Source organism: Lepisma saccharinum, chromosome 1, assembly GCF_977018435.1.
Source record: "Lepisma saccharinum chromosome 1, izLepSacc3.1, whole genome shotgun sequence".
In the NCBI taxonomy this organism is placed as follows: Eukaryota; Metazoa; Arthropoda; class Insecta; order Zygentoma; family Lepismatidae; genus Lepisma; species Lepisma saccharinum.
The window spans coordinates 126,131,182-126,157,814 of NC_139229.1; the positions used below are offsets into that span (position 1 = coordinate 126,131,182).

At 38.1% G+C, this 26,633-nt stretch overlaps 2 protein-coding genes and 2 non-coding genes across 8 annotated transcripts in view; 1 reads left to right on the top strand and 3 right to left on the bottom strand.

Annotated features, from left to right (window-relative positions):
* Nucleotides 1–595: 595 nt before the first annotated feature.
* On the bottom strand, nucleotides 596–25,737 carry Dnaaf6 (Dynein axonemal assembly factor 6). 2 transcript variants are annotated; one of them, XM_083138390.1, is made up of 4 exons: nucleotides 25,639–25,737; nucleotides 12,700–12,823; nucleotides 10,244–10,458; nucleotides 596–899 (listed from the first exon to the last, which is right to left on the bottom strand). In XM_083138390.1, the coding sequence occupies exons 2-4, from the start codon at nucleotides 12,812–12,814 to the stop codon at nucleotides 642–644; spliced, it is 588 nt and encodes a 195-aa protein (XP_082994516.1). In that variant the 5' UTR covers nucleotides 12,815–12,823; nucleotides 25,639–25,737; the 3' UTR covers nucleotides 596–641. The 2 variants fall into 2 exon arrangements, with proteins under 2 accessions (XP_082994516.1, XP_082994515.1); XM_083138389.1 differs by lacking the exon at nucleotides 25,639–25,737 and adding an exon at nucleotides 24,541–24,610.
* On the bottom strand, nucleotides 4,456–4,527 carry TRNAP-AGG (transfer RNA proline (anticodon AGG)). The gene has a single exon. It is a non-coding gene; the product is annotated as a tRNA-Pro (tRNA).
* TRNAP-UGG (transfer RNA proline (anticodon UGG)) lies at nucleotides 5,872–5,943 on the bottom strand. The gene has a single exon. It is a non-coding gene; the product is annotated as a tRNA-Pro (tRNA).
* Nucleotides 24,711–26,633, top strand: part of LysRS (Lysyl-tRNA synthetase) — a 32,316-nt gene continuing 30,393 nt past the window's right edge. The window contains exon 1 of one of the 4 annotated variants that reach the window (XM_083138384.1): nucleotides 24,711–25,004. Coding sequence is in view for 2 of the 4 variants with exons in the window: in XM_083138386.1 (XP_082994512.1) it covers nucleotides 24,961–25,004 (44 nt within the window). In the remaining 2 variants the exon portion in view is untranslated. The remainder of the gene's footprint in view (nucleotides 25,005–26,633) is intronic. The other 3 variants (XM_083138386.1, XM_083138385.1, XM_083138387.1) reach the window with 3 other exon arrangements.

The following is a 26,633-nucleotide window of genomic DNA, read 5'->3' on the forward strand; positions in this document are numbered from 1 at the left end:
GAAAATGAACATAGATATTTTTTCATACTTTATCGTGCAATTGAAACAATAATTGCAACTCTTCCATAAGCGTTTATAAACTTAGTTACTATTATTAGGCATTGAAACTATTTTATCTTAGAATTACAAACGCTACAATACAATGAAGACTAAAATCGATTCAATACTCGCTTATAGTGTCACAAATCTCTCAAGGTATCACGCCCCTGCGCGTGTGTCTCGGTAGCTTTGGAATGGTGACAAGAACTACAGATTGAACTAAATTCACCCGAAAATTATTTGGAACCCGAGGAATATAAACATGTTTGCGGACAAATAGATATTCATGGGACATCCAATGGATATCTATTGAATATTCCTGGATACCTATTGCATATCCAGAACTTCCGACACGAATATCCAAGGGATATCCAATGTCTTTGGATATTTGCGTGCTGTGTGGGTTGTGTATTAGTGGATTTAAAACCTATCCTACTCCAAAATAAGTTCCGATAACTTCGTTTTATTTCTGAGACAATGATAACAACCGTCAGGCTGAGCGCCTAAAATTTTTTCCCTGAAATAACATCACAAACACAAATAATTTACCTTTCACTTCAGGTTTATTTTCAGTGAAACAAATTAAAGGGGAATAACAGTTTCTACAAATTAACGAAATCAAACTCTCTGTTCATTCGCAGAGTGACCGTCAAGATCTCGCCCTTCTCGTCCCATTCAGCCTTGCTCGCGTCGGGGTCCACAGGGTGAGGGAGAGGAAGGCCCAGGCGGTGCCTGCGAGCCCTGATGTCCAGTCTGTTCTTTGTTACGTTGAGGTCGATGGACGCCATCGTCTCACCCGCCATTTTGACGCTCACTACCATGTCCTCGCAGCTGGCAGTTCCTGGAGTCTTCCCACCCATCTGGAACGAAAGTAGGACAAGTTGAATATGAGTATATTGATTGCTTTGATTAATTTGACTTCGCTTTTCTGCCACTTTTTTGGCTAATCGCGAAGATGAGGATGAATGGTGGTAAGATGGAATGGACGACAGGCTAGGGACACTGAGGGACGAGGTCCTCCAGCCTCCTCTCGCCACTCACACATATCACCCTCTCTCCTGGCGTACTTGGCGTCGATTGCTAATCTAGCTATAATCTTACCAGGAGCGGTAGTGTCCCAAAGGAAAGGATGAACGGAGGATGCAGGTGATGGTGGAGAGGTAATTAACCTTGGTGCCTATCTTGAAAAACCAAGGTGTGTTTACTGTTTGGATGTTTTCTCAATGTTTAGTATTTGTGTCAGAACAAAGATAAGAAAGAATGAAATAATAAATTCTATGAATAAATTCAAACAACATATATAAATAATATAGAAAATAATAATGAAAGTGATATGTCAGAAATGATTGACTTATTCAGTCATGGTCCTTAGACCTATTCCTATGATGTTTGCTCTAGTAAAAGTATTTAAGACATCACAATCACAATTTAGAATCCCTTGTCCTTGCTTAGCAACATATAATAGAATCTGATATGATATAAAATAGAATAAATAATATGATGAATATATAAGAAATATAATACAGTATACCAAGCACAGAACATCGATACATAATTAAGATTAATACTGTGGATCCTTAGATCCTTTAGCCTCCCAAAGTGAGGGGAGTTACTAGACCGGATGATGGCTTCTTCTTCAATCTCCTTTCTTCGACTTGGATTTAGTCTTCCGCATCTAGAGGTTCCTGGACGTCATCCAATGGATAAAATGTAAAGTTCATGACAGATCCGTGGATGAAGTTTCGCTAGTCCATGGTCCTTTACCGGGCTTCTTGGAGTGACCACACTCAGTATCCACATATCACACTTTACTTTTAAATCTACACTTAGGGATACTCATACAGTCTTCCACGAATACACTATCCATTGAGGTCCACTAAGGCCAATTGCGGACCGTCTTTTAGTCCATGACGGTTCCTTGGTCGTTATGTCTGCCAATACCAGCCAGAGTTACGTTGTTGAATCTTCTGGTATGGTCCCTCGTAGTGATTTTACATAGAATTTCCATTGTTTAATGCTGTAGGGCCCATTTCATAAAATTTCACTTCACTGGATTCTTCAGACACTTCCAATTCTTCATATTGGGATTTCCTTTCCAAGTTACTGATTCTGCTACTCTTCCTTCTTGATAGAGTGAGTTGAATTGTGTCTTCATTACGCTGCACTCTCAATTCTGGGATGTAGCTCTCTTCTTCTAAGGTTGAGATTTTCTCTGCCAGCCTATTGATTCTTGGAAACCTTTCAGGTTTCCAGATGTCAGCTGCTAAGGTCTTCTCTAGAAGTCCCTGCCTTAGTCTCTCAACTTCATTACTGGAATGCTTAGTGCAGTTAACAATTGCATGCTCCGGAGTATCTTCAACGCCACATTTCAAACATTGGTCATTGTGACTTAAGTTAAATCGCTTGAAGTAAGACTTGTACGGTCCATGGCCAGAAATCAAATGGACCATGCCCCTTGTTGGTTTGAAAAACTTTTTCCTTATCCTCAGATCAGGAAGATATCTTCTGCTGTGGATTGAGATTTGCTGTTGACTCCATTCTGCCTGCCACTTATCCCATAAACATGAGTCTATTTCAGCAAGGGTATTAATCTGGGTACCCAGAACTCGGTTGGTCTTCATGTAATTTCCTTTTTTCCACCAATACCTCGAGGCATTCCTTTTAACCTCCAAGTCGATAGGAAGCACTCCTGCAATCGCTATGATTGATGTTGTGGATATAGTTGGACGACAGTACAATCACAAACACAAATATACAGCACAACCAGGTCCGTAACCAGGATTTTATTTCGGGGGGGGGGGCTCATCTAAGGGCGTCCCCAGAAATATTTGTAGAGGCCACTGATAAAACTTGATTAGTAGAAATAATAATGACAATAATAATTATTACCACGGTTATAATTGTCATTTTACAATAATAACTATTATAAGTTATTAAATGTAATCCAATTTTAATCCTCATTTATTGTTGTTGTTGTTGTTATTATTATTATTATTTTTATTATATAAATGGAGAGACTTTGCTACTCGATCTACCGTATGAGTGAATATCCAACACATTTGTTATCCATTATTTTTCTTACATTTTGTACAGTACTGAAATTCATAGTTATTGTTATTTGTTATTAACTTTTACACGTTCCGTTAAAAAAGTATTTAAAAAAGTTAGGGCCAAATTTTATTCATAAAGTTTACATTGTGTGACCTCTCACAAAGAAAATTATACATTTTGAGAAGAGCTGTTGATCCATTTATTGTTTGGATTAAATGGTAGCATTTAAAAATATGACCTGGTTCCTCTATTATACACTAAACTTTTATCGATCTAATGTTTATTTAATCCTGCTAAGGAAGTAAAATTAATTACAATTATACACTATTTAAACTAAGTATTTGTAAGATTTCGGGGGCCTTCAGGCCCCTTAGCCCTCCCCCTGGTTACGTGCCTGAGCACAACAAACACAGCCTAACAGAGGATTATACTGGTCATCGATCCAGACTCCAGAGCCTGACTAGTCTGCAAAATGCAGTCTACCGGTTTACTACGTGGAAGGGAGTTTGGCATTTGGGTGTCCTCTGGAAGGGTCACTCCTTGCACCCCGAATATGAGTTTGAAGATGTGGAAATATGCAAAATATAATTACTAGTGAAATGTATAAAGTAATAATCTCACTTGTGTAGAATTATTGACAATCCCATTCCCATTCAAGTTTTATTCTATTATTGGCCACCAGTGTGGCACTTGAAAAACATTTCAGTAACCGCTTTCGATGCATTGGTTGGATGTTATATGTATGCATACATACATATATGTAACAAATAAGGGGTAAAGCCACCCTTCCATATTTCATCATGCAACAATGCAAACCAAGGGGATAAGCAGCCGGAAAGTTGGTGTTGCTCACATCAACTCCAATATGACTGAGCTACGACGACAGGGGATCCCAGGTTCGAATCCTGGCCTGGGTATGGGTGTTTTCTGTGAATATCCCTTCGTCAATTTCATCATATCATCGCTCATCCTCATCTTCATGATTAGCCAAAAGTGGACAAAAAGCGTAGTAAAATAGACCAACTCAATCAATTCAATATGACTGAGAGCGATAAGTTTGGAGCATTACATCTGCACCCTCTGCGTGCCTTCATGGCAGGATGCAATACTCAGTGGATAGATAGCCTTGCCTTTTGCCAGAAACACATTATACGCTTGTATCCTGTTCAGTATTTTGCCAATGTCATTAATATTTTCATCAAAAAATTTCCTGTGCGGAAAATCTTTAGTTTTACCAGTCGGTTTTCAGCATTCAAAATACTTCCAAACGTGAAAGTCTATTACTGATCTGCTTCTCTCTTCTACGTACGTACATTAACTATGACGTTACATCTTCTACGCCGTAATACAATGACACGAAAATTTGGGCTCGTCCGGGATTTGAACCCGGGACCTCTCGCACCCTAAGCGAGAATCATACCCCTAGACCAACGAGCCAACGATACATTGAATGATAAAATGCGTGGTTTAATAAAAGCACGTCATGACTAGTACCGTGACATCAATAGCAATCTTGTCTCCTCCATTTCGCAGTCATATCTCTGACGTCAATGGTAAATTGGCAATGTAAAATTCGAATAGCTCAATTAAGAATTTGATATAATAAAAATACGGTATATATTGAGAATACCGGAAGTATCTTCAATTGCTTTCAAATTCGGTATACTAAGTAATTTTGGCCTCGTAATCACGAATCTGCAGTTAAAATTTGGCGGTCACGTCTAGAAATTGCAAAATAAGCTTGTCAATTACCGCTATGATACTCCATACATTAACATGGAAACCGAAGACATCTTCCTTTCCGCACAACGGTCTTGCTACCGTAGTCATAACACAACACTGCTCAAGTGTTGTGCAACACTGCTCAAGTGTTGTGCAATAAGTGGGACCCGTTGCATGGAACGTTCATTTGCATGTGAGAAAATGGCGTCTTGCGTAAAGGTGGAAGAAAACATGTTTGCCCCACGAACTATTCACGTTAAGGTTAGGTTAGGTTAGGTTGGGTTAGGCAAGCGTAGTTAAAATTAAGGGTGATAGTAAACATAGTTTTGAAACGCTAATCATTGCAAAAAATAGTTGTTTTCTTCATAAATCAAGGGTGTTTACTCCGTTCACGGACCCACTTTTTTCGACTTATTTTGCAATTTCTAGACGTGACCGCCAAATTTTAACTGCAGATTCGTGATTACAAGACCAAAATTAGTGTAAAAAGTAAAGTAAAGTGTTCCCCTGTGCTTAGCAGCACGCCATGAAGGCGTATAGGAGGTGTGGGGATAACGCCCCACACTTTCTTGATCCGGTCGTGAGTGGGGGTGACACGCCCCTGACAATTGATTTGATTTCATTTGATTTGGATTTGATTTCAAACTATTAGAAATTAATTAGAATTTGTTGACAGCGCCAAGTTTACTTAAACTTAACTTTTTCATTTTTAATTTTACTCGTTTTTGCTTCATTTTTGTTTTTATGGTTTTACTTTACTATATACTAATATGTATAACAATGACTATTTGATCAATAATAGTAGTCTGTAGCTAAATCTTAAATTTTAATTGTACTGTATTCATACCGTAACTGCATAGCAGAAATGTGTATTTCATGACTCTGGTTAGGTGGTAAGACAGTCTCAGGGTGAACATCGTTCATGAAAACAAAGAAGTATAATTTGTTCCATAGTTCATATCTAAATTTTCTTCGGTGTCTAGCGTAGGTCATAGAAAAGGAAACTTCTGAAGGGACATTATATCATCATACGTTTCACACGACAACGAGCAAAAAAATGGGCTCGACCGGGATTTGAACCCGGGACCTCTCGCACCCAAAGCGAGAATCATACCCCTAGACCAACGAGCCGTTCATATCTAATATGAAAGTCTGCATGACTTTGTAAAAACACGCTACGTCGTCAGTGAAATTGTCGTACTCGTTCTTGGAGTCGTGTGACGTCACGTCATTTAGATAAACAGGTTATATGATAGCTCTCGCTACATCAATTATAGTCTAAGTTATTTCTCATTCTTATCATATAAGTCTCTACAACAATGATCACAAAACAAAAAAATATTTAATGTAACCATGTAAGTAGCTAAATTGTTCATAGCTATTTTTTTTTATTATTGTGCATTCAATATTGTTTCACTGTTTATTGCCACCTTTCTTAAAATTTATTACCTTCAAATTGTGGGGAACAGAGTAAATGAACATGGTAATGAACAATTGGTCGCCTATCCTTTGCCGTCGTAGTTGTGAAAGGATGCTCTCGTTGGCACGTGTGACTGCAGAGCGAGCAGCGGTACTGTGGCGTTGTAAGAGGGGCGGAAAAGAGAGAGTAAGCAAGGCAGGAGGTTTCGTAGGTCTCGATCGTGCAGTTGCAAACTTCTCGTCATCTGAATCGCGACTAACAGTGCAGAGTGGCACTGTGACCATGGCAGAGGAAACAGGAGATATTTCCCTGGAAAAGAGGGGGGCCCCCTACTCCGCAGATTTATTTTTACCTCCTAACGCCCCCATTCCTGCTCTGCTACTCACTGGCCTTTAGGTGTAGTGTGCAGGCGAGAAGCTCGCACCGCACTGAGCGCTCACTGGTCTCCATAGGCTAAGTGTTCAATCCTTCATTATAGTGTGCCATGAAAACGTTCTGGATGCAGCAGATACACACATTCTCAATTTCGATCATATTAATTCTTATTGGAGGTGCGTTCATCTTCTTTAAAACACGTAAAAACAAATTAAAGCATTCACGCTGGTGTCGCCTTGCGTTGTGCTATTACAGGAAAGAATGTGGCTGTTGCTCAACGCTCATGCACTTTCACATCGCGCAGAGGACGTATTTTGCTCGTTGAGGTCTCGTTTCGCCCCTACATGCCTTCAAAGAACAGCATTTAGTATTCTCCTATCTTGTGTGAGAGCAACCAGGCGGCACAAATTAATGGTTGCTACTTTCAATTATTCCCCCACCCCAAAGAAAATTAACAGCAAAAACTTCTTACTGTGATAATCGGTAACAGAAGTCAGGTCAAGTTAATTCCAACAGGATAACCGAATACGAAAGAGCTTGAGAAAATGCAAGACTCGATGTTTTTATATTGACAGTTAGTACAAAGATTTTATTTGCGAGTTTACCCAACAAAAACTTCATGAAATGTCCTTCTAATTTTCAAAGACTTCTCTTCAACAAGTTGGGTAACACTGAAAGTTGAATAGGAGAATAACTGTTCATTAATGGATTAAAATGTTAAGCAATAAATAAGAACGGTTTTGTCATATATTTTCAAATCTTTTGTGTGGAGTAATAGTGTCACCCTACACCAAGAATATAAACAAACAGCAGTAATAATAATAGTTTGTGTATATTATTCATTTTTAACAAATAATTACGACTCCTGCAAACATTCATGGAAACGCCGAAAGACCTAAAGCCAGTGGCGGCTGGCAGCTAGTATGATGGGTAGTGCCAACGTGATCAAGAAATCGAAAAATTTTCGCTAGCATATGCCACAGAAATCTAATGAAAGAGGTAATTTTAATGAAACTTTGTTTACTAAAATTTCCGACAAAAATTTAGAGTTTCTAAGATTGGTTTATTTTACTTCGCATTTGTACTACTTTTGGCTAATCGCGAAGATAAGGATGAGTGAACACTCACAAAGAACACCGATGCCCAGGTCGAGATTCGAACCCAATCCCTGGCGGCGTAGCATGCTGTGCGGAGGTCGGCCAGAGTTTCTAGGAAATAAATGCGACTATTAAAATTTCGACGCCTGTTACCTTTACCATTTTTTTGATATTTTTAAATAGAATTGATGTTTAAATCTGGCGTGGGACAGCCAAGTTGTTTAACTTTTAATTTAATATCGTATAGTACCTTGGAAAACGGTGTAAGTAATAATGCTCTAATCTGACTCATCTTTACTAACTACCCTTCCTTTCACACCATCGGACACTTTCACTTCACTAAAAAGAAGAACACTGAACAATTAGAGACACCGAGTCGATCACGGTATTCTCGCTTTGCTTTGTTTATAATTTGCAACCCCAGCACGGCAGACGGTACATCAACGATCGGTGTTACTAACAACTGAAATATGATTATCTGCTAAATGAACTGTAGATCTACAATTTTTAGAATTCAATGCAAGAAATTGAATTATATCTCCAAGTGAAATTCTTATACTGATAGATTTTCCGTGTGATTTTTTACAAATATTAAAGTAAAAAATCCCCTGGTGATGCGAATTCCCTTTGATATTTAGGCAATTCTTTTGTACTTACAGTAAATGTCTTCAATGTTGTCAACGTCAGTTGCAACACATGAGTGTCTGTGTGCGTGAGAGCAAGGGATATATCTTTTCTTAAGGAAGAAATCGATAACAAAATAGTCTGGATGGCTCTTTAGACGCATCTATCTAAATGGTTATATAAATTTGGGGAAGATATTACGTTCGTTCTTGCCAAGTATGCAGGAAAGTATCTTTCTCGCGAATTACTTCTCCAACGAGTATTACAAATCGGTCAGGATTAGTCACTTCTCTGTAAAGTTTGCACTGTTTGCAACTATGTCAACACAATGCGAAAGCACTCGCGTCGTGCCACGACGCGAGCTGGCACGGTTGCTTGAGTTATGGCTGCCACTGGGCTACTACCACCCCACCTCCTCGCTCGTTAACTGCGGAGACTTTTTCATGCCTCCGCGCATGCCTCTGCGCTTAGGCCAGACTATGCTGGCCCAGAGTAAGTGAGAGAACAGCTGGGAATGCGGCGAAGGAATTGAGGCGGCCGTAAGCTGGAACGCTTACGAGATTCGAATCTCCTCGTTCGTAAATGTATTAATGTAACTATATTTTGGCAAAGCAAGTGCTATTTCTTTTTCTGAGGGTAGAGCCATGGCACGGCGGCTCTCCCCTTATAGCCGCCGCTGCCTAAAGCTTGTTGCCACTAATGCGCTCCGAATCCACCCGCCTCGCCGTGAAGATTTTTGTATCTGCTGCTTACAAAAACAAACCGGGAAAACATCCAGTATAGTTCGCCGTACCGAAATTCACGGAAGCGGCTTGAGAAATTTCGATGCAAAATATTCGTAGATTTATAGCAAAATTTTTCCGCTCGCGGTGCCTCAGAATTCGCTCTCGTATCATTCGGAGTGTCTTCGTGCAGTTCCGACGTTCTTTGCAGAGGTAAACGAAAGGCAAAAGCTATAATTTTTCAATAGACGACGATTATTCGGTGCAGCCACCCTCCACGGCGGAGTTGTTAGCACAGCGAGCTACGACATAGGGGGTCCCGGGTTCGAATCTTGGTCTGGGCGTGGGTGTTTCCTTTTTTTCTTTGTGAGTGTCCCTTAGCAATTTATTCAAGCATCCTTATCTTCGCGATTGGCTAAAAGTGGCAGAAAAGGGGAGTAAAATGTATCAAATCAATAATGCGGTTCGGTGCGGAGCACCATATTGATGCATGTTACGTTCCGCAAGGCGTTTCGAAGAGCTAGAGCGGGCGACCAGCTTCACGGGTCGTACTTTAAATTGTATGTCTACTCCCGATTAGGCTATCTGAATTCTGAACAAACTTTCCTTCTCTCCTCAGAGAATAATGCCCTGCCGACATATGCTCTCGTAAGCAAGCAGATCGCAGTACAAATAGTGAACTATAGATGACAGTTACGTAGAGAGATAGTTACACCATCTTTCGACCAACGTGTAAATTACTTGGAAGTGCACGACACATTTTCGCCGTTAAAACTATTTGACGCTGACGTTTGTATTTATTGTTACTAGAGGCCTATTTTCTTCCACTTTTGTATAATCACGACGATGAGGATGAGTGATTATTAGATGAAATTGATGAAGGGACGTTGACAAAGAACACACATTCCCAGGCTGGAACTCGAACCCAGGAACTTCGGTGTCGAGGTCGATCGTTACCGCAATAAGGAAAATGGTATCAGCAATTGCAATTACGATTCCGCTTATCTGATGAAACATACGTAATTACACAATCTGTAAGATCAATTTAATTTTCCCTCTGGGAAATAGCAAATATTCTGTAGCCACAAATATGCTAACAATATGATATCTTCGATAAGGTTACATGTAAGAAATTATGGACTGCGAATCCCTTCAACGTCCGAAATGTGACAAATTTTAAATACATGCTTTACCTGCAGAAATAAATCCTCAGGCGTCACGGCTTGCTTGTACTTGATGTCGTATTCCGGCTCCTTCCGGGGATCAAGGTAGTCGTCGTATTCCGCGCCTTCTACGACCTCTTCGTTCCCCCAGATGGCGTCTTTGTCGCCTGCCCCTTTTCCTTCTCTCTCCGCTTCATCGGACAATTCGCTCCGGATTTTCTTCTTGGACCCAATGTGTCCGGGACCTGCCACAGAATAGTAATAGACTTATTCTTTCCCGTCAACTACTCAATTTGGAAATTATTCCAGAAATTGGCTACCATTTTTTTTTTTCTGAACCACCAACTCTGTGTGTGCACCCAATGTGTGCGCCGTGGCGGCTTGGGTCGCCGTGTCCAGCTTACAAATGTTCCAATATTTTCACTGAAATGATATGATTGTTCCAAATATGTGCTTATTTAGTACTTTTTACACGTAAAATGTTTCTGAATGTGAAATATGTGTTTATTTTTAACTTAAGGCAAGCAAACTAACCACATTAACTGAGCGTTGCAAGTGTTAAATAGGCCTACATTCTGACTTGGAGCGCCGCGGGAAAATCTTCAAACACTAAGGGCGCCGTGAAACGAGACGGTTTGGGAACCCCTGTCATAAGCAAAGAGAATAGGATTTTGGTCATAAGCTTTAAAACAAGACCATGTCCAACCCTGCAGTTGAAACAGGTCTTGCAAATTTCGGCACAGAGCAGTTTTGGAACAAAACAACTATAAGCTCAAAGTTTCTCGTATTTCAAATGACAAGAAAAATATGCACCAAAAATTTGTTAAATCCATGACATCAAATTCCAAAATTTATTGTTGGTTTAATATGGAACTGACAAAAACGTTATTCTTGGTTCTTATTCATCTTGCCAAACCAAATTCCCTGACTTTTCCAGGCATTTTCAAATAACTTTCAAGAGCATTTTATAATGTTAATCAAATTAATGAAGTTCATTCAACGTTGTTAAAAATTATATCACTGGACTCGAAAATAACATGAAAAAGAACGAACTTTGCAGGTACCATTGCTGCATGTAAATAAATCTGGAAGCTGGTGACAGTATAATGAAATGAAGTCTATTCAAGAATAAAGGACTAGATTTGAAGCAAACTTCCTTGGAGTATTTCATGATTTCAGGAACTAATGTGTAAAATACAAAGGATTGATTACAAGAGAGCCAAGCTTGTCATTTGAAATACGAGAAACTTTGAGCTTATAGTTGTTTTGTCCCAAAACTGCTCTGTGCCGAAATTTGCAAGACCTGTTTCAACTGCAGGGTTGGACATGGTCTTGTTTTAAAGCTTATGACCAAAATCCTATTATCTTTGCTTATGACAGGGGTTCCCAAACCGTCTCGTTTCACGGCGCCCTTAGTGTTTGAAGATTTTCCCGCGGCGCCCAAGTCAGAATGTAGGCCTATTTAACACTTGCAACGCTCAGTTAATGTGGTTAGTTTGCTTGCCTTAAGTTAAAAATAAACACATATTTCACATTCAGAAACATTTTACGTGTAAAAAGTACTAAATAAGCACATATTTGGAACAATCATATCAGTTCGCGGAATGGTGCTGTCTGCTCGGAAAAGAAGAAATTTGGCTACTGTGCCTCACCGGATGGTACGTGGACACTATTCGGACTATCGCCACTGTTTCCAGCTTGGCTCTCTTGTAATCAATCCTTTGTATTTTACACATTAGTTCCTGAAATCATGAAATACTCCAAGGAAGTTTGCTTCAAATCTAGTCCTTTATTCTTGAATAGACTTCATTTCATTATACTGTCACCAGCTTCCAGATTTATTTACATGCAGCAATGGTACCTGCAAAGTTCGTTCTTTTTCATGTTATTTTCGAGTCCAGTGATATAATTTTTAACAACGTTGAATGAACTTCCAGAGTATTTTATAATGTTAATCAAATTAATGAAGTTCATTCAACGTTGTTAAAAATTATATCACTGGACTCGAAAATAACATGAAAAAGAACGAACTTTGCAGGTACCATTGCTGCATGTAAATAAATCTGGAAGCTGGTGACAGTATAATGAAATGAAGTCTATTCAAGAATAAAGGACTAGATTTGAAGCAAACTTCCTTGGAGTATTTCATGATTTCAGGAACTAATGTGTAAAATACAAAGGATTGATTACAAGAGAGCCAAGCTGGAAACAGTGGCGATAGTCCGAATAGTGTCCACGTACCATCCGGTGAGGCACAGTAGCCAAATTTCTTCTTTTCCGAGCAGACAGCACGATTCCGCGAACTTTTTGATAATGCTTCCTACATTTAAAAGAAAGCTTGCCAGAATCTGCCTAAAATGGCTATATATATATATATATATATATATATATATATATATATATATATATATATATATATATATATATATATATGACTTTATCATGCTTTCCCTGCATACCTTAATTTGCAACTCGCACAAACGTACCTAATTTTGCTGTTCCTGTTTGTGGAAGATCATCTTCACTGTCTGACGTATCATCTTTGACACGAAGTAATTGTTCAAGCTGTTTAATACAAGACCAACTGGTGGGCTCCATCATAATTCACACCTGCAAAGTAAGAATCTCACTTCAGGTCAGAAAATATTTATTTACTCGCTTCAAAAAGTTGAGTTTTATTTATAACTCATGTCAAGAAATTTTCATTAAAGAAAAAAGAAATACAATTTCATTAAAGCTGGAGAGAAAGACGTGGCAATCAAGCCCACCCTTCCATGTAACACGTCACAAATACAAACGGCAAGCGTGCTTGCGTAAGCATACAATAGTGAAAAGTAAATTTTCGCACTATATAAACGTATGAGTAGGTTAGGTAGATAAGGTTTGGCTCTCTTAGCGTTTGCATTTGTGACGTGTTGTACTGAATGGGGTTCGAGCTAGATTTCGGGATAGAGTATTCGCGATTAAAATTACCACATGAGCGCTAGTGTCGCTTCCAATATATATATAAATATTTGTTTACATTCAGTAGTAATAGCAGCGTGTTGTCATGGCTGGTATGGAAGAAACGTTTAAATTACGCGATATTTTTAAATATTGCGAATGCGATGTGAATTCCAGGAACTATAAGGAAGGTGAAGCTGTGCTGAGAACGAAGCATTTAATTATGATAGGCAAAAGTAACACGGAAAACGCAGACGACACACTGTTTCGTCTGCACCTCAGGTTGTAACTGGGGCTCTCGGAAAAGATTTAAAAATAAAGCAATAAACCTGTACTTGAAAAGCTGAGTTAGGAGAAAATTGACATATCGCAGTTCTTCCTCTAACACAGGATAAAAATAATAGAATCCACAATTTCATCGAGACTATCTTCACTGAAAAAGGACGTACTGAGTGAAACAGCGACATTAGAATGTCGATTTTCTTTTTCTGGTTACCTTTATGATTACAGACATTAATTAATCCTCAAACTATTTTCATCTTCGCACTTATCGACTTGCACCTGTTCCAATTTTCATACATAATACATTGTTTATCTGGATGCATTGGGCAAGACGCTTCATGACTTTTCGAAAAGAAAAGTTTTATTAATAAAGTACAATTAGAACTTTACTTTCATGGTAATAGAATCGTCTTTCGGAAAATAAAGTGAACAGACTCGCGCATTCTTCGCAATTTCCTTGATAACATTTCAATGTTATTGTTATCCTCCATGTCATTCTTCTGTCAATCAATTCTTTTTTTCCCTGATTTATTTACAAATTTCATTTTGTTGATTCCACGGGGTGGAAACACATGTAAACTTTTCACTTGTCCTGACCCTCAAAACGATTGCAAAGAACTGAACAGTAAAAGACTAAACGTTACTCTTTCGAACATTCGCCACGCTTTGAACTACTTCAACACAACATAGTATCCTACATAGAGTAGTTCCGGAAAATCCCACCAGATGTCATATTAGAAAATTTTAATCGCGAATAGCTACATGACAATCCTCGTTAATTCGTCTGAGCATAACATAAAAACTTAAAACAACATTTGTCAAACTTTTTCCCTTTCGTACGGATACAAAAAGTACGTTATCGCCAAGCTTACGAAAGAAACTACTAAAAAATTGGTGGATAAAAACGAATGGCTGTTTTATTTATAGCTAGTTCAACTACTTTTTAAATATATGTAAAACGTGTTGAACCTAGTTTGGTTAAATATATGTCATAAGAACATACACTTTACATGACAATTTACGCTTACTAGTTGGTGTAAACAAATTAGCTGTGAAAGAAGTGCAAAATAACATTTATTTTAAGCAAAAGTCATGTTAAGAACAAATAATATTTACATTTGTTAAGAAAAATGTTTATAAACAACTTTGTCTTCAGTTCGGGACTTTCATTCGAAGTTCATAATCATTATTAGCTTCAAGCATGATGTTCGGAAATACGTAAAATACCTTATCAAACTGATAGGGTCTAATTACTCGTAATTGGGTGTCTCAAAAGTAGGGGTGAGGAGCTGCTCACCCAAAAATTATACTGCCGATTCATTACTCGTCCACCCGGTGGAGGCACATAGTGGTTCGGATCCAACTTGAAACTGTAGGTCCAGTCCCGATTAGCCTTACTGTGCATAAAGTGGACTTAAAACACCAACTCAAACCATTTACTCGTCCAAACAAAATAGGGATGGTCAAACGGATCCGGATCCGTTCGGATCCGGACCCGGATTCAAAAGTTCCCGATCCGAGAGTTTCGTATCTCAATCCCATTATAATATTACCACACCTTAAAAGGTATTATGATCTTCGATTACAAAGAAATTTTTCATTAGTTAGTCCAATAATAATTTTTTTCAAGTGTTGTTCCTAAAATACTTTGCTACGCATCGGCTAACACCCTCGTGCACAAAAATAATCTTACTTTTTTAACATAAAATGTCAGAGGTGATTTTGTAAATGCCATTGAAACGAATATGTATTCATTCGAATGTATTGGAAATGGAAACACACATAAATGTGAGACATTCCATTCCAGGATGAAACCTTTAACACATATAACAAGATAGAATTGTGATACAAAATTATACAATTTTTCTACAGTTACAGTTTTACAAATTAAAATAAAACATTATAATATATTCAGTGTTATATTATTACAAAGTGTAAGACTAACAAGGGAGGTTATCTAAGTGTCCCCCTCCGATTTCCATGAAACTTGACAGGTGTATAGTGGGGCCCAATGGAAGAAATACGTGTTTCTTTGTTTCAGCTAAAAAACAGTTTTAGGGGGCAAAACCCCCTCAAATGTCAAGATGAGGACAAATTGAAGTTAGGATCTGACCCCTGTTTCCCCCTCCGATTTCCATGATACTTGGCAGGTGTGTGTACAAACGGGCCCAAAGGAAGAAATACGTGTCTTTTTGTAAACTGTTTTAGGGGGCAACCCCCCCTGAAATGTCAATATGAGGACAAATTTAAGTGTGCATTTGACTATGTGTCCCCTCCGATTTCTATGAAACTTGGCAGGTGCATAGTGGGGCCCAAAGGAAGAAATACGTGTTTTTTTGTTTCAGCAAAAAAACGGTGTTACGCGGCAAAACCCACTCAAATGTCAAGATGAGGACAATTTGAAGTGGGGATCTGACCCCTGTGTTCCCCTCCGATTCCATGAAACTTGGCAGGTGTGTGTATAAACGGGCCCAAAGGAAGAAATACGTGTTTTTTTGCTTCTGCTAGAAAACTGTTTGAGGGGGCAAAACACCCCTCAAATATCAAGATGAGGACAAATTTAAGTGGGCATTTCACACCTGTGTCCCCCTCCGATTTCCATTAAACTTGGCAGAATTATAGAGGGGTCCAAAGGAAGAAATACGTGTTTTTTTTTTTTCGGCTAAAAATCTGTTCTAGGGGGCAACCTCCCCTCAAATGTCAAGATGAGGACAAATTGAAGTAAGGATCTGACCCCTGTGTCCCATTCCGATTTTCATGAAACTTCGCAGGTGTATAGAGGGGTCCAAAGGAAGAAATACGTGTTTTTTTTTGTTTCGGCTAAAAAAATGTTTTAGGGGGCAAAACCCGCCTCAAATGTCAATATGAGGACAAATTGAAGTAAGGATCATCTGGCCCCTGTGTTCTCCTCCGATTTCCACGAAATTTGGCAGGTGTATTGCGAGGCCCTATGGCCCCTGTTTCTTCCTATGACATATTTACGTGGTTTCGGGGTCGGATCCCCACTTCAATTTTTCCTCATCTTGACATTTGAAGGGGGGGGGGGGTTTCCCCCTAAAACCGTTTTTTAGCTGAAACACAAACACGTACTTCTTCCTTTGGGCCCCTCCATACACCTGCCAAATTTCATGGAAATCGGAGTGGCACACAGGGGTCAGATCCCCGCGTCAATTAGTCTTCATTTTGACCTTTGAGGGGGGTTTTGCCCCCTAAAGCAGTTTTTTTTTAGCTGAAACACAAAAACACGCATTTCTTTCTTTGGGCCCGTCCATACACCTGCCAAGTTTCATGGAAATCGGAGGGGGAGACTTAGACCTCCCTTGTAAGTGTATTAATTAATTACAAATCGCGCACGCGCGCACACACACACTATATATATATGTGTGTGTGTATGTATGTATATTATATATATATATATATATATATATATATATATATATATGTATATATGTATATATATATTAGCAGGTAACAATATGTTATAAACACATTCTTACTTTCCAAAGAAGCGCATGTGGGATGGCAAAATGGATCCGGATCCGGATCCGAAAGTACCGGATCCGGATCTGGCCATCCCTAAAACAAAATCAACAAGGATAAGTATAATCTGGTCTTCACTTATGTATATTTTGCTTGCAAATACGTATTGTCGATTCTTACTATCGCTGTTCTTTGGCGAATATTAGTTCACAGAATAAAGTTGCGAAAATCGGATCAAATATCCTGATGCTGATCACCTGATATATGAACTCAATTTTTAGCTATTCAGGTATTTTCATGATACAGAGGGATGGGAAGGATAGATACACAGCGAGTGGACAGGAAGGCATAGTGACATTAGAAAGCAAAGGGTGGAAGAGGAAATGATACAGAAATGGAGAGATTTGAGTGAGAAAATCACTTCTTAAGACAATGGAACGGAGAGAGAGAGAGAGGCAGAGAACGAAGGAGAGAGATAAATTGGAAATTATGAAAAGGGAAAATGAAACAGAGACATAGGGGAGAGAAAAAAGGGAAAGGGGTAAGACGAAAAAGAGAGAGAGAGAGAGAGAGAAAACACATTTGACATATTATGTATAATGTCTCTTGTCTTCTATTTATACTTGTCCACCCTAATTTATCAGCTTCTCCCCATCGGGTGAAAATTTTCCGGCGCCACCGCTGTTTAAGCCTACAGTGGACTCGTCAGAAATGAGGCATAACCCCTTACCCCGCCTCTCCTTTGTAAATCAATTGCATTCACATTGCATTTTCGGGAGGGCACGCGGAAAATTTCCTCTGCCTCCCTCGACCTCCTTACATATTGTCCCTGAATCAAAGAAAGTTCACGTGATCATTGAAACTGCAATTTTCCTGTACATTCATGATAAAATGCACATACAGTAGATTCACACCTCCGGTGGGTCCCTTTATTGCCTTTGACGTAAACGTGAGCTCAGCAGCAGCTGATTCAGATCAAGATACCAAGAAGAGGCAATATGTAATGATGATCCTTGGAGTAACCTTTGAGCTTACTGAGTACGCACATTATCCTAGTTCAAACAAAACACAAGCAACGCAAGACTAAGTTGGGTTACTCAATCAGTGGAACACCAACGTCGTACAATGTATGCATGTTTTAGCTTTAATACCAATAGTGGAGATAAGGATGATTTCGTAACAAATTCATTGACGTGGCTTAGTTTGTTTGGTTGATTTGCTTTATAGCTTCACTTTTCTGCCACCTTTGGCTAATCGTGAAGATGAGGATGAGTGATGATATGATGAAATGAAGGGACACTCGCAAAGAACATCCAAGGCCAGGCCTGCCATGGCGGAGTGGTTATCACAGCGTGCTACGATGTCACGGATCCCGGGTTCGAATTCCCAGCCTGAGCATGGGTGTTCTATTTTACTGTTCCTTCGTTTCACCAAATCATCACTCATCCTCATCGTCGCGCTTAGCCAAAAGTGGCAGAAAAGCGAAGTAAAATAAACCAAAACAATCAAAACTACGCGCAGGCCGGGATTCGAACCAGGGACCCCTTGTGTCGTAGCGCGCTGTGCTAGCCGCTCCGCCATGGAGGTCGGCTGTCAACGTAGCTTGATTCTAAGCATAGTTAAATTTGTAATATTTGAATGGTGAATGTTTAAAATGTATTTGTCTCTTCCTTGTTATATTTCGTGGCGTGTCTTTGAGTGGGAAGGTAAGAGGGTGGCAATATCAGAACCTCTCTAAGAATTTCTGGATAATCCCTACTCACTGGTAACACTAAATGGAGTTCTTTCGAAATATCGAAAAGACTGCCCAACCCTTTCCTAACATCACCTCTCAACAGTCTCCGAAAGGGAACAATATGGATACACTTATCGCAGTTGACCTCAAGACCTTAAACTGAATGTGACCTCCAGAAGTCCAGATGTAGTAAGATTTTTTTTTAATTTTTATTTTTTTATTTTTTATAGTTTGCCTTATGATTAACTATTGCGATACCGCACTACAACATCTCTGAAGTTCGAATGTCCCTCATTTCACGGGAAACCAACCCGCGGAACAACGACTTTCCATCTATGGAAGGTTCAACCAGTCAGTCGACATTTTCCCTCCCCTCTCCTTTTTGATTGATTGATTTGGCCTCTCTCTTTTGGAAATGGGCATTATTAATAAAAAAAAAAAACTTATTACTTTGGTAGTCAGTAACATAAATAAAGTTTATTTAATTAACATTCCATCAGAATTACCAAAGGAAATAATTAATTAAGTCCAAAAATTAAGTGTAAATTGCAGGAACCAGGTCAGAACTTCTTGTTTTCATATTCTGCCACTTATAAATTTGGCCCTGTAACTTTACTTTTAAAAATTCCAAAAACGAGAATTTTTACATGAGATCTCACACGGCGTAAACGTCATGTCTAAAATACAACCCCTAATTTATAAAGATTTTAATTGGTTTGGTTTGATTGATTGGTTTGATTTGGTGTTTTAAGTCCACTTTATGAGCAGTAAGGCTAATCGGGACTGGACCTACAGTTTAAAGTGGAATCCGAAACACTTGTGCCTCCACCGGGTATCGAACCCGGGACCCCTTGATTACAAGGCAATGACGCTACCACTGCGCCATGGGGGAGGCCCCAATTTTAATTCAATGAAGGGTTATAGTTAATTACGAACAGTAGCGTACGCAGGATTTCATCAAGGGGGGTGTTATATCTAAAACTTTTTTCCAAATTCACATTACCATTGTTTTATTATACTTTAATTAAATAATAATAATCACAATTAATTAATAATACTTATAATTAATTAATTAGCTGAATTAATACTAATAATAGTACAAATACCACTACTACTACTACTATTGAGTAGTAGAGATCTACATAAATATATTATTTATGAAAACAATAGAACGAAATTACTTTCTAGTCATCCGATTTTTATCAAATCCTGGGATGGTTTGTTTCTTTGTTACGAAATAATTGTCTCGTCAACGAGGTGAGACATTTCAGGGGTGAAGAAGATCCATAAATACAAGAAAATATATTAAAATAAATTGAAATAATCAAAGTATGGAACTCATCCAAGGAGCTGCGGTGATCTGGTCGGCAGAGCGTCTGACAATCACGCGGAAGATCCGAGTTCGATTCCCGAAATTGGTTGGAATTTTTCCGGCTTTTTTCCCGCATAAATGTCCCCGATAATTCACATCTGGATTATCTTGCTGTTCTTACCAACAAAACATTTTGCAATAGTTAAGCTTATTGTCATTTGAATAATTGTCTAGTCAACAAGGTGAGACATTTTAAAGAGACATTCAAACGAGCTGCGGTAAACAATACAATGGGAAGGCGAATTGGTGACTGTATTCTTGTCCGCCTAGCCTTTGTCTATACATTAGCCTCTTACAACGAACCAACAACTTTATTTAGTTAATTCTCATTGTTCACGCACAAAAAAATACATGTTCGTTGAACACTGGCGTACGTAGAGGGATGGCCGATGGTGTTCCAGCCACTACCGAAATTTTGATAAAATCAGAATTTTCAAATAAAAATCCGTTAAGAACTTTAAAAAATCAAAATGTGTAAATGCGAAACCTCTTTTAAAGTGAATCCCGATTACCATTTTTGTCTTTGAATACAATTTTAATAGATTGAAAAGCTCCAAAAATACGAAATATTTTATTATGCATCCTGCCCTCCAAATCGAAGCCATTTGCTATCCACATTTACTATTCCAGCCCCTCCAGAAAAAAAAATCCTGCGTACTCAAGTGTGTTGAACATTGTGGCAACTGAGATACAAAACAACTTTTTTCTCTTTTAAATCATAGTTACCCTAACCTAACCTCATAAACTCGTGGTTATTTTCAAGGCATCACTCTGAAAGACGCGTGTGTTTGCAATGCTGTCCTTTTCTCCATGCTGCATGGAAATAATAATTCAAATTATTATATTATTATTATTATTAGTAGTAGTAGTAGTAGTAGAAGTAGTAATAGTAATATTATTGTCCCAGATCTTTGACTATGAAAAATTGTCCATTTAATTTTTTTCATAGCATTTTTCATAATATTTCACAAGCTCAAGGGGGGGGTTTAAACCCCGTAGCCCCCCCCTTGCGTACGCCACTGATTACGAAATCAAATAACTGTATATTAACAGAATGACACGGCGATAAGATTAAGTTATGTCTAATATTCACTGACCAACCGTATCGAGTAGAAGAATCTCCCCAATGAAATAATAATAATAAAACTAATTAATTTATTAGTTGAAGATAATATTACCACATAATTGTTTAGTTATTATTATTTTCTACTATTTAATTTTATATGAAAGGACTGACCACCCAGACCACTACGAAACCTTCTGGCGACTGTTGCATCTACATTTTCAATAAAATAGTTGTCACCCTGGTATACTTGTTGTTTCTTAGTTATTTTCACCATTCATGCTTAAACGTTTCGTGGTAAATTACTTTTATTAATCACCCTTATTTTGATGTTATCGATTACTTTCAACCGTAATCTCCTTCGCGTTCGCGGTTATTCTCGTGCTGAATTTTAGCAATTGTAATAGTATCGAGATGCATGAATTATATCATTAGCCATAATGGAAACACGTTTTAAAGGTAAAGTAAGCCAACCTCATCCTCTAACAGAGGAGTATGTGGAATCCAGAGGTGTAATTCTTCCTCACCGCCTACAAATACCACCCTGCCTGGTGTCCGGTAAAAATGGCAAAGGAAAAAATGGCCAAGTAAAAATGGCAAACGGAAAAAATGGCAAAAGTGAGAATGGCGAAAGTAAAAATGCTGACAAGAAGAAAGGAAAAGCAAATGATAAATAATTGATATAAATAATTCACATGTAAATTGTAAAGAGTATTCATCAGGTTCTTAAGAATGCAATACCTGATACGTGTGAAATTAGTTTATGATAATTTATACACTATATTACCGAATAAGGTTACCAAACCTAATAAAATGTTCGTGGTACAGTTCGAAATCAATCTTACATGATTGCAACAAAGTATCAGAATACGATTACTACAGACTTATTCTTCTTCCTTTTTAGAATGCGAATGATGCATGTACCCACAAAGGAAAAAGTCATAGGTACGTATTCTGAAACTTTCACCTGGTTTACAGCAACAATTCTTATTTATTGTACATATCCAGTGGTTGCGTTTGGGTTCCAAAACTAGGGAATTATCAATAATTGTTATAAGCAAATCATATGTAAATTGGAAAGAAGAAAAACATTGATGCAGTATTTAACAAAGATATATTATATTCACCTTAGGTTTCATCACTTTACAATTCTGTATTTAACTAACAATGTGTATCACCATTGATTTCGTCACTTTACATGCATTGCAACTTTAGGGTATGTGAAACTCCTCGTAAGAAATCCTCCAATGTTCTTTTGTTAACACTGTAATCAATGCACAAATTTCGCAGTCTGTGTTGCATGTCGGTATATATTCTCCTGGTTTTCTTCTTTGGCAGTTGTCCTCTCTCAGCCTGCAGAATAACCGCTTTTTGTTTATATGAATTTGTTTTTAGAATTCCTTGACACTTGAATTTGTTCCTGTCAGCACACCTCCACCTTATAACATTCTTCAGAACAGACTGTTTTGTATATGCATATCCTAGGAAGAAGAGCTTCTCTCCACCTTTCTGCGATGTAACAATTTCCATTTCGAAGAAGTAAACAAGTTCGTCTTCCTGAGCGGAACGAGTGACACAAATTAGTGCTGGGGGTAGATAAGGGTTGGGGTGAAGTCATACTTGTATTAAACACGTGTGATTGGTCAGCAGGTGCGCGCAAGACGTAAACTTGTTTTCAGTCAAAAATAAAACACCTGCTATGCTACCCTCCAAATTTCATTTCACATGCTTGAAATTATTCAAAAAGGTATTTCATTAGCATGTGATTTTATAGTAATTTTATAGGAGCCGCAAGTTCTACCAGATTAAAGAATGAAGAATTTAAACGGCATAATAATAATTTTTGGGAACATCAAATACAATTTATCTATTCAAAGACAGTGTTAAGACATCAAAATTATATTATATTTAATTACAAATGATGCAACGCTAGACATAATTTCTCAATTTTCACATAAAATCAGAATATATTGCATTTCTCATTTCTACCGTTGCCATTTTTTCCTTTTGCCATTTTTGCCTAAATTCCCCTGCCTTCATCTTTCCATAAAGGGGAAAAAAAATATGGCTGAGCCGATACCGATGTATCGGTATCGGAAAGTATCGGTAAAAATGTTTTCACCTATACCAGCCGATACTTCAAAGGTTCGTTCACCTTTTCTAACTTACCTTTGGCTTTGAAGAAAAATGAAAAATACGAATTTGTGCATTTGTTAATTGAACGTGGGCAGCAAGTAAGTGACAAAGATCCATACGCAGATAAGACTCGCGGTCAAATATCTTGCAAATCAAGGGTAACGTGAAATTATCCTCACAGGAGTTCCTTGGAAGTGTACCGGTCTCGTTTAACAATAATCCCAATGAATTCCCGGTAGCCAACGAGACACCTGGTGTATTGTGGACATCTCTCTCTTTAGAGACCTCCCGCAGTGAGTGGTGGACTTGTCTCAGACATAGTACGTAGGATATTCCTGGAAATTCAAATACCTGAGCCAATCTCCCTCTTCCTTTCCGACTTTAGACTTTCGTTTGTCCCGACCTGGATAACTAGGTTACATCAGGCGGCGGCAAGCATTCTCTTTGGTGGCAAGGGAATAATTTTCTTTAAACTACAGTTGATGGCACTTACTTTCTGGTGTAGTGATGGGTTTGGATTTCCTTCTATGCCAAGGGATAGAACAATTTTTTTTTTTTTTTAGAAATGATTTACCGAAAGTAAAGCAAAGTCACGTCGGAATATCATTGTACTGAAGTCGATTATCTGATATAGGCTACGTAGAAGCAAGAGACTGGCAAGTTTTCATTTTCTCCTTACATTTTTTTTATAATTTTTTATTCTCTTTGTTAAGGGACAAAAAAGAAACGAGGTAGGTTTTACATTACAGCTTTCATTTAGTGGTCCCTTTCATTTAGACGAGGTTGAAGAGGCATGATCTAATTTTTCAACATGGGGGGGGGGAGCGACGACGATGACGACGACACGATTATCTCGTTCTTGGCTTCTCTTAATATTCATCGCCCCTTGTCAGATATATATATATTCTATATACATATTTGTATATATGAAATTAGCAATAACTAGCCTTTGTTATTTTGAAATGGAATTATACAAGTATCGGTATCGGTTCAAAGTGGTATCGGCTCAGCCCTAGGGGAAAACACATCTGATATCGACAGTTGTTAAAGTGTACAAACTAATATTATCTACACTACACAATCTTTAAAATAAAGAATAGCTTTCCGAATTTTCTTTCTAGGACTACGTAATCTTTAATAGGAATGTGGAATTCCTTCACATTATACTACTTACGAGACGCTTGTCTACTTTTTAATAACCGGTAAAAATACATCGCAAGTGAGCTCCCTGCAACGTAAATCTGGCCGATGTGTGCTCTGATATTGAGTTAATTAAGACATTGGAAAAATAATAAATATGTAACCGATATACATACCACACCACCAGGTATTTAGTGAATGGATACCGCTGTTTCCATGGCAACGTAAACAATGCGTGTGCTCTGCCACCTTCCGGTAAACCTTCACAGTCCACACGACGGGAAAATTGCAAATCGCCTGTGAACAACTGCATAACGACTGCGTAATGCGCACAGAAACTACTGCCAACAGTTTTGTCGAAGGTAGTGAATTAATACTGTAGTTGCTTCAGACATGAGAAAACATGTAATGATTATAATTAAAAAAATATACTCATTTTTATAGTGTGTCCTTCGACCGACTGAAAACCGTAATTGTGTCTCAGGAACACTTGTACTTGGCGGGAAAATACTTTGTGACGCAGCGCTGCGGTCGTTTGGTCACAATTTCCGCTAGTTACATCAGTAATTTGTGTGCGTGTAAAAAGTGAAGAAAGGATGGCCGACGCATCAGTTGAAGGAGCGGAAAAGCTTTCAAAGAAGTAAGTAATATTTTTAAAATAGTATGAGTAACATATTTACACGTATAAATGCATGAAGACGGTGATGTGATGTCAATAAAGTGTAAGGTACCGAATACCCGCACATTTCAATACTGGTATGCCCAATATGTTCATGGTGCTTGAAGCACGTTGTGCAGACACGTTTCGCCTTTGAATCACTAATATCAAAGTGACCGTATGTTATTTTATATTTTTATTCAAAATGAACTGGTACTGGCAATGAGGGAGGGAGTAACATGGATTTATGCCAAGAAAACGAGCATTCAAGTAGATCACACGTATGCCTAGTCCTTTTCTTTACCTTAACCCTTAACTTCCCAGGTCATATTTTTGTCACACACTGTCCCAGGTCCGGTCTCGCAGACCTCTATTTTAAAATAAACATAAAAAATACTTAACAATTGCTGAATGCTATTTCACTGAACTAATTCGGTTTGTTACGTAAAAGGCTACACAAATAACTAAAAAAATGTATTTTAAAATTTATGGTACAATAAAAATGTATAAAACAAAACTGCAAGAAATGAACCTAATATTACACGATATCATTATTACTGTATATCGGAGACACATTTCTATCGGATATTTTCACTTTTAAATGGTTCGTACTTACCAATTAGTTATTGCGGAACATAGTTGAAGGTGCCATTATGCTTTTTACACGAAAATAACTCGATTTTTCACATTACGAGTAATTATTTTGGGTCCTTTCTTCCGTTGTGGAATATACAATATGGCACGCACAGCTGTGGATCATCGCGCATCCTGCTTGTGTTTTGTCGATTTGGAGTGGGTATGCAGTGTTTCAACCTTGTTAACCGAAAAATACCTACTTTCGTGTTCATTATGTCATCACAAACCATTGACGGATAGCCCCAAAGGCCCTTCACGATAGCCCCACGAACAATTTCCGGCAAGGTTAGCTTAGGTAAGCATAGTTAAAAAATTAAAAAATAAAAATTCTGGTTAAAAAAAGGCACATTTGGAAACACTGGCGAGACTGCATGACTTTCGACGCTCGCACCATCTGCAGGTACATAATGGAAACAACGGCATAATGTTGTCGCTTTGCACAAAATGCAAGTTTATTATATCAAAAGTGCTTATTTCTTGTTGTGCAGCATTCTATGGTGAGAAAATACCTCCAAGAACTTTCAAAATACTACAGAAACTCATTTCCGTAAGTAGTTTCTTCTGTAAAAATGAAGAAATGTGTCTCCGATATAACAGGCATTTACCAAATCAAATACCCTTTACTCTAAATTTTATATTTTTATTGTTTATTGTACATGTAATAATAAAAATATATAAAAAGACCCATAAAACACCCACTAAAATAGAAATTAAAATAAGTACTTTTAGGTCAATTTTTTTTTCTTGCTTACGGTTCCGTATAGTGGAGACTGATTTCTTACTTTTTACACAAGAAAGTACTTATGGAAATCATTTTCTGTAGCATTGTTGAGGTTCGGGAATAGTTTTTATCCTTTTCAACGCCAATTCACCTAACCTTACCGGTAATTGTTTGTGGGGCTAACAAGGTATTAGCATAATTTCCAATCCGGCCACGAAATTAGGTATTTTTCGGTGAAAAAGGTTGAAACACTG

Excerpts from the sequence above, each read along its gene's own strand:
- Dnaaf6 (XM_083138390.1), bottom strand. The coding sequence starts at position 12,814 with ATGATGGAGCCCACCAGTTGGTCTTGTATTAAACAGCTTGAACAATTA. Across the intron at positions 10,459-12,699 it reads AACAGGAACAGCAAAATTAG|GTCCCGGACACATTGGGTCC; the intron begins GTACGTTTGTGC and ends ATTCTGTGGCAG. Across the intron at positions 900-10,243 it reads CTGAGGATTTATTTCTGCAG|ATGGGTGGGAAGACTCCAGG; the intron begins GTAAAGCATGTA and ends CTTTCGTTCCAG.